A 7,628-nucleotide genomic window follows, 5' to 3' on the forward strand; every position below is an offset into this window, starting at 1 on the left:
TTCAAACAAGGAAAAAAACCCTGTGACATTCTCTTCCACAATCTAGAGCCATTTTACACTCTTCCAGTTGTTTGAAGAAAACCTTAAAGCTTTTCCGCCATATAAAACTGGGCACAGAATAAAAAAGAAGTTATGCTTTTCGTCACTCTACTATAAATAACTTTCTAGGTTTATATCCATTGTTTCCCTTCCTTCCTGCTTTTCACCCGGCTCCATTGCTGTCCAGCTGCTATGCTGCAACTGAAATGGACTTTCATTCTTGCGTGTTAGCATCACCCTCGTTAGTGTATTGAGATGTCTCCTCAGCGCTTCCCGCTTCAAGTACCTTGCTCTTCTGTTTGAGTGTCTTCCACTGATTGCTGCTTGCGTTTTCACTGCAGGTCAGGGGGTTTTTGAATTATTTTTTTTCTTCCCTTTAAAGTTTTTCTGCCACTGTTGCGTTCAGTGTCTCTCTTCCTTTCGCTGCTTTCAATATCTTCTGTACTTCTGTCTCATTTAGGGCTTGTTTTCCTTCTTGTCCCCATTATATTTGGGTCAGAAGATGAGTATCATGTTTACATTTCTCTTTCTCTTCTTTCCTACAATACTGAAGTAATTCAGAAGTTAAAGGGTTGTTTTGTATGTTGTTGGGCATGCAGCATAAAATAAGTATCGTGCTGTCTGAATGTTTATCGAAACAGCTTTGTCTGTGTTTCTTTGGGTAGATACTTCCTATGGTGGAGGACTGACAGTTACATTCTCTCTCAATTTGCAGTAAATGTTTAATAATTACAAAGTTATTTCACCTTTCAAATCTTCTAAAAAAATCCTTCTCTGTAAGCAGAAGAAAAAAAATTTTTTTTAATATACGAGATTATTTTTGCATTATAATATTATGATTATTGGAAGGGAATATGTATAAATACTCTCTTCTGGAGGTGAATATTTTATGTTGCTTTTATAGTTCATGATATAATTAGAATACAAAAACAATTTGTTATCTTCCAGATTCAGTCCAAATAAGTAATGTCTTTTTCATGTTACAAAAATTGAACAGTTAAGTTTGTAAACTTCTGGTTAATATAAAAAGCTTTTACAGCTTTTTTCTTTTTGTCTTTATTCTTTTAGGTCATATTGAAGTTGTGAAATTACTTGTAGCCCATGGAGCTGAAGTGACATGCAAGGACAAGAAATCGTATACACCTTTACATGCTGCAGCATCTAGTGGGATGATCAGTGTAGTCAAATACCTTCTAGATCTTGGAGTTGATGTAAGGAGGAATAAAGCAAAGCGATACGTCTTTTTTTATTGTTTTAAATGCTCTTGGTAGTACTGTACTACACTGATTATTTAGGGGCAGGTTATGATGTGGTGAAAATAGTTCTACTAAATATCTTCATTCACACTTTTTTTTGTTATAAGTAACTTGGGAGCCTTGCAGATTTTGCAGTTATTTGTAAATGAATTAGTATTTAGTAGGTTTTTTTGTTTATTTGGTACTTCTTACTCTTAGTTCATTGGACTGGAACCAGGAAATAGGAATTCCATTCCCAGCTTTGCCACACAATCCTTTTTGAACTGCAGGAAGTTAAATGCTTTTGCTTCAGTTAATTGAAAAATATATATGTTTCTGACTTTCTTACACAACATCTACGTTGTGCATCACATTTTAGTCTTACAAGGCTGGAGAATGTTGCCAAAGTTCTGTCTTGAGAAATATATCAGAATTTAGTATCATGTTGTGCACAGCAATAAATTATGCTTCTATATGCACCATGACCCACCCACACCCCCTCACCCCCCACCTCAAATAAAAAAAAAAGGAGGGAGGGGAATATATACTTCAGATTCTTGTTTGGTATGGAGATTGTTTAATGTTTTCTAACTTGGATACCTAAACAGTGGCACCTCTTATAATTCATTAGCGAAGTGTGTGATTGCATTTTAGAAGCAGTTCATAACTAAAATTTCTGTTACACTCAGAACCTACAGGTTCTCAATAACATTGAAAAGTCTGCCTGCTTCATCTAGGAGTTCTAAATTTAAATGCCTAAAACTTCTTTTTGTGAGACTCAGTCCCTTTGACCTCCGTTCTAACAGAAACTCGCAAATGCTGTTGAAAATGAGAGAGGTCAGCGCTGTGCTTAGTCTGTAGTGTCTGTGCAAATTGCCACTGTGGTTTTTCCCATATGCATGTTCTGTCACGTTGCATACTGCATTCAGGAAACTGCTGTGGAGAGAGTTGGAGGAGGTTGGCTCACTTGTAAAGCAATTGTACTCTTCCATGGCACACGCTTCTTGGTCAAATGATTACATCCAGAACTTGGATTTAATTTTCCAGTTTTGAAGAGTTCCAAAACATAACGAAGAAGTTGTCTCATGACATGAGATTTTTCTTTGTCACAATTAAATGCTGCAGCAATACAGGTTTCACATACTAACTTTTTTTTTTTTCCCCCCTCTGCTAGATGAACGAACCAAATGCCTATGGAAATACTCCTCTCCATGTAGCTTGCTACAATGGGCAAGATGTTGTAGTAAATGAACTCATAGACTGTGGTGCTAATGTAAATCAAATGAATGAGAAAGGTTTTACACCTTTGCACTTTGCTGCTGCGTCGACACACGGAGCGTTGTGTTTAGAGCTTTTGGTCTGTAATGGAGCAGATGTAAATAGGAAGGTAGGTGAATCCAAAGACATTGTTCACTCCAAAAGGATGCAGTACATCTTTATTAGTGGTAATTTTTCAAAATCATTGTTATGCTAACGTTTAGAAGTTCCCACTGATTGATGGAGTACTTCTGTGAAAAGTCCTATAGAAAAAATGAGCCAGTGTGTTACTTCAGGGCACTTGATCTGAATCTGAAAACCTTAATGGGATGTAGGAAATAGCCCAGCAGGGTAAAGAAGAAAGATGACAATGCTGTCTGGTCAATCTTGATTATATTTAAATGTCAGAATTCCACATAACTTGTCTTCCCTAGTCTATCCATTTGAGTAAGAGCAAATAATGCAAAAAAAAAAGGTTTTTCCTGTAATTAAGCAGCATTAATGAAATCAAGGATATTTAAGAGAAATGTGTATGAACAGGCTAATTGCTGGAGCAGTTGAAGAGCTGATAGTGTAAGATCCTAAAATCTAATTAATTAGGGAGAGTTGTGAAGAGTGTATTAAAAATAAAAAGGTAAGTAGATTAGACCAAGTCTTAAACAACTGTTTTTTTTAATTACTCCAGCAAGACTTTGTGAGCAGAGTCAGTATGCGTTTTACATCTCTGCTTGTTCACAAGTCTTCGGCTGCAGAATATTCCTTAGAATTCAGTCTTAGTGTAGGTAAAATTTCTAATCCACACAAGCATAAAAGCAAACTATAACCTATGTCTCTTAGTATCTTCTCAAGTGTGTAGGGTAAGGTCTTGAGATGTGTGAGAAAGAGATGTAGGACCTCCTGTTTTGTATTAGGTTGATTGTTAACTCTAGTAATGAAAACTGTGTTCAGAAATACTCAGTGCCAGTATCTCATGTCTTGACAGGTTTCAGGCTGGGGGAAGTGGGAAAGGGGTGTGTGGGAATGAAGAGTCCAAGTGTTCCTCTTACAAAGTATCTATTTGCCTGTACTCTTGCCCACATGTGCTAGAAGATAATTACCTGTCCTTTTGTTTCTTAACTCTGAACAGATTTATTTATTTGTTTAATGTTGAATTTCAGCACAATCTGGATGAGGTGTGTATTAGAATAGCTAACATTTCCATTAAAAATCGCAGGGTTTATGGCTCACTTCATGTAGGATATTCACACTGATTTTCAGCTAACTAATTCTAAAATTTTATTTTATCTCTATTCTTCGTACATAATCTGTAGCCCACTGAAATTTGGCAGGAATTTAAAAATAAGGTATTTGATGTGAACAGATCTTAGATATATGTTACTGCTCACTTTTACATATATTTAAATGTGCAGCTCATTTAATGGAAACATACTTAAATGCAGTTGTAGAAAAATTCATCACCGAAGTGCCCTGGAGAAGTAAGGGACTGTGCTACAGGGTTTATTACCAACTTGTCCTAAGAACAATTTCGTACTTGTAGCCTTGTCAGTGTCCGTATAGTACCGTAGAACAGTGAATCCTGTTGAGTATTGTTCATTGCTGCAGCACTCTCTCCTCACTGTAATACAGAGGTCACAGTCTATTTATTTTTGTTGCCAGCTTTCTGCTCTGCATGATGCCCCAGGCTGGATATGACAGGGTTTAGCCTGACAGCCCTGACTTCTGTCCTACATTCTTGAAACATCATTTCTCAGTAACTTATGTTCGGTCATGAAAATAATCACACAATGTTAAATATACTAATGTTTATTCATGCATGTTACTTACACAGGTAAGAACAAAAGAGAAACATAAATATTACCAAGCAAAGAATTACTGTTTTCCTGTATGCGGGGTTGCAAGGGTTCATGACTTTGTACGTATTTCTGATGTAGAAGAAAGAAGTGGGGAGGGTTTCATTGCGGAAAGACGTGCAACAAGTAACGGTGGTTGGGGTTGTTTTTAGTGATTCATTTTCATATACACCTTAATTGTAGGTTAGGAATGAAAATTTAAAACTTCCAACATTCTATTATGATAAATAAACACTGTTAAAGATTATTATAATCTTTGTTTGAACTTAAAATAAGAATCTGTTTTATGTATGGTGTACACTCTAGATACTGACTACATTTAATCAGTTATAACACTAAGTAACCTCAGAAATTGTGCAAAGAATGGCTAATATCTTCAAAGTGACTGGCAGAGTTCCTGAATTCTTTGAGGTTTATCTTGAACTTTTGTTTGGAGGTGACAAAAGATGTTTTCACATGAGAGAGATGTATTATTGCCTTCCTTCCCATTCAGTTTTAAATTGTGGGATCCAAAGTATGGATTTGTTGGTTTCTGTAACTTAAAAAAAACCAAACAAACAAAACCAAAAAAACACCCCAAACTTAGAAGATTTAGTATGGGTAAACCCAGGTTTTCTCTTCGGCTTACTCCGAGATGACAGAATCGTTTTTTCTGAAACATGATACACTTGGGGCTGGGCAATGCTGCCTGAAGCATATCAGAGAGCTGAGAATTTCAGCTCAAGTCAAAGAGCTTAGTAAAGATTTGGCTACTGAAGTTAGCCTGCTTCAGAAGAAAATGTCTTTGCAGTGGAAAGGGTTAGTAGCTTTGGCGATAGCTTGGCTGTAATTAATGTGTTGATTTAGTAAGTATCAAAACTGTTAAGTGCAAAATTAGGCAAATAGGGTTGTGTAGGGATTTTAAGCAGTTATAGCTTGAAAACAGCATTTATCCCATTTCCGCACCATCGTGTGTCTCTATTGTAATTCTGTTAATAGCATTTCTGTGGATTTACACCAGTATGACTGAATTTGACCCGTGAATTTGCCCCTGAAGGTGTGAACGGCCTTACTTTCTATATGAAAACTTACCACTTGAACTGTTGAAAAGTGCAAGAACTGAGGCAAAAGGAAATAGTTTCCAAGTCAACTTCTGCTTCCCTAGAAAGGGCTATAAGAATAAATCTTGGATTTAATCAGAAGAACAATCCCTAAAAAATAGGAAAGGGAAATTGAATTATAATATATTGTGTAGCTAAAAATAATCTGTAGAGTTAAGATGGGATGCTTTTATTGTGTTCTTACTAAGTATTTATTGAAACCAAGCCTGTTCAGTTTCCAAATACTGAGGCTGAAGCTCAAAGGAGTTCTTAACAATTGTTGAAAGATTTATTTTTCATCATAATTATAGTGCTTGTGTAATCTGATTCGATAGTTCCCTCTCATGTGCAACTATCTTTGTGTTTTTAGAGGTAACAGAGTGGGTATGGATGGTAATGTTAAGTGCAGGGTGGACAGTGTTATTAGTGCATTTTCTGCTGTGGATGACCTAGTGGGGAGAGCAAAAGAGAAACACTCTTTATTCTTGATGGCAGATGGAGGGTAAGTGCTTGTGCATATCTGTGGATGCTGGCCTCATCTCAAGAAGGGAATGTGTAGCAGAAGAGAGTGGAACAGTAGAAATAAGTTACGTGCTTTTTGTCACCTTTGTAGGCAGAGGACATAATTTCGTACTTGTTTCTGTAGCCTTGTCAGTGTCCGTATACTACCGTAGAACAGTGAATCCTGTTAAGTACTGTTCATTGCTGCAGCACTCTCTCCTCACTGTTCAGGATTTCCATGCATGGAAGAACATGTTGAAATGAGTCCGTAATGAGTATTAATTGTTTTGTGGGCCCCTTTGCTGCTTGAAAATTCAGTGACCTAAATAGAAAAGGTATTTTATTTCCATTGATGATACTAGAACATAAGAATTGTTGCTAGGGGGAGATTCCACCTGGAGGAATGCTGTGACATGATAGACCCACATTTCCCCTGACTCTCAGTAAAGCTCTGTAGTGTGCATACAGTTAATACCTGAGTAATCACTTGATAGAACACCTTGTGCTGTGTGTTAATTCTTTCTCTCTAATAGCAATTCCTGTTCTTAGCAAATTTTGTATAATCTTAAGTATTTTGTGGATATGTTTTCTCTAGTGATGCAGGAGACTTGGGTGATTTCTTTGCTATTACCATACTTAATTGAATTTCAGTGAAGACAACAAAAATTATCATTAGCCCATAGCTATTATATCATGTGCTCTGAACCTATCTGATCTTGTAAAATCAGACAGCTGTAGTTAACATAGTATTTAGATAAGAGGCCTTAAAGACATCAAAAAAGGAAATTGAAGGAAAAGTATTGGAGATACCTCCTTCCTTACGCAGTCCAGCCTCCTCGCTTCTTAGGAAACAGTACTTTGCTCAATAAATAGAGCCTTACTGTTTCATTGCTTAAAGAACTCTTCGGCTACTGGTTCTCGTTCTGTATATCCTTCCCTAGTGACAATATCTACGAAGGGAATTCTGAATGCAATCCTATATCTAGGAGTTCAGCTTCAACATGGAAATTATTACCTTCATTTAATTTTATAGCTGTTCTGTGTTTTTATGTTGATAGACAACTGTGTGTTATGGTGTTCCTGGGTTGCAAAGGAACCTGAGACTTAGACTGGAGAGAGACACTGTGGATAATAAAATCCATTGTCTTAGCAATCTACATTAAGTGTATTTTTAAGTAAATTTGAGCAGAGTAAATCTAAAAATCCGTTATTGTGTTGTATTTTTTTCATTAACAACTGGAAAATTATTTTGTAGCTTATTTTACTGACCTTTGCAAGATCCTACTCAAGTTGTCTTGTGAGGGTTCTCACTTGACCACCCTGCTCCTTAGTTTCTAATGCTGTCACCTTAAGTTATTCTTATGTCCTTGTAAGGTACTTTATTAATGTGCTTAGTGAGACTTGGATCTACTTTTTTTCTACTCCATTTTCTTAGTCTTCATTAGCTACCTTTGAGATACAGATTAAGCATATCTGAGCCAGGGCTTCTGTACCTAAGCCCTTAAATTCTTCTGTCTCTTAGTTCGCTTATTTATTTCCTTACTTTCTCAAAAGTTTCCCATTTTAAAGTTTAGAATGTTAATTATCAGAGCAGCTTTTGGTCACTCATTCCATCTAAGCTTATTTTATATGATCATTTTTCTTTAAATTAATTGATTCTTTAGCTT

At 36.3% G+C, this 7,628-nt stretch overlaps 1 protein-coding gene across 3 annotated transcripts in view; it reads left to right on the plus strand.

The window, feature by feature from the left end:
* The window catches only part of ANKRD28 (ankyrin repeat domain 28), a 76,611-nt gene that overhangs the window by 37,962 nt on the left and 31,021 nt on the right, over window positions 1–7,628 (plus strand). For all 3 annotated transcript variants that reach the window (XM_010174345.2, XM_010174346.2, XM_029086580.1), the window contains 2 exons: window positions 1,108–1,250; window positions 2,449–2,661. In XM_010174345.2, the coding sequence (XP_010172647.1) occupies window positions 1,108–1,250; window positions 2,449–2,661 (356 nt within the window). The remainder of the gene's footprint in view (window positions 1–1,107; window positions 1,251–2,448; window positions 2,662–7,628) is intronic.

Source organism: Antrostomus carolinensis, unplaced genomic scaffold (genome assembly GCF_000700745.2).
Source record: "Antrostomus carolinensis isolate BGI_N321 unplaced genomic scaffold, ASM70074v2 scaffold6158, whole genome shotgun sequence".
NCBI classification, from domain to species: domain Eukaryota; kingdom Metazoa; phylum Chordata; class Aves; order Caprimulgiformes; family Caprimulgidae; genus Antrostomus; species Antrostomus carolinensis.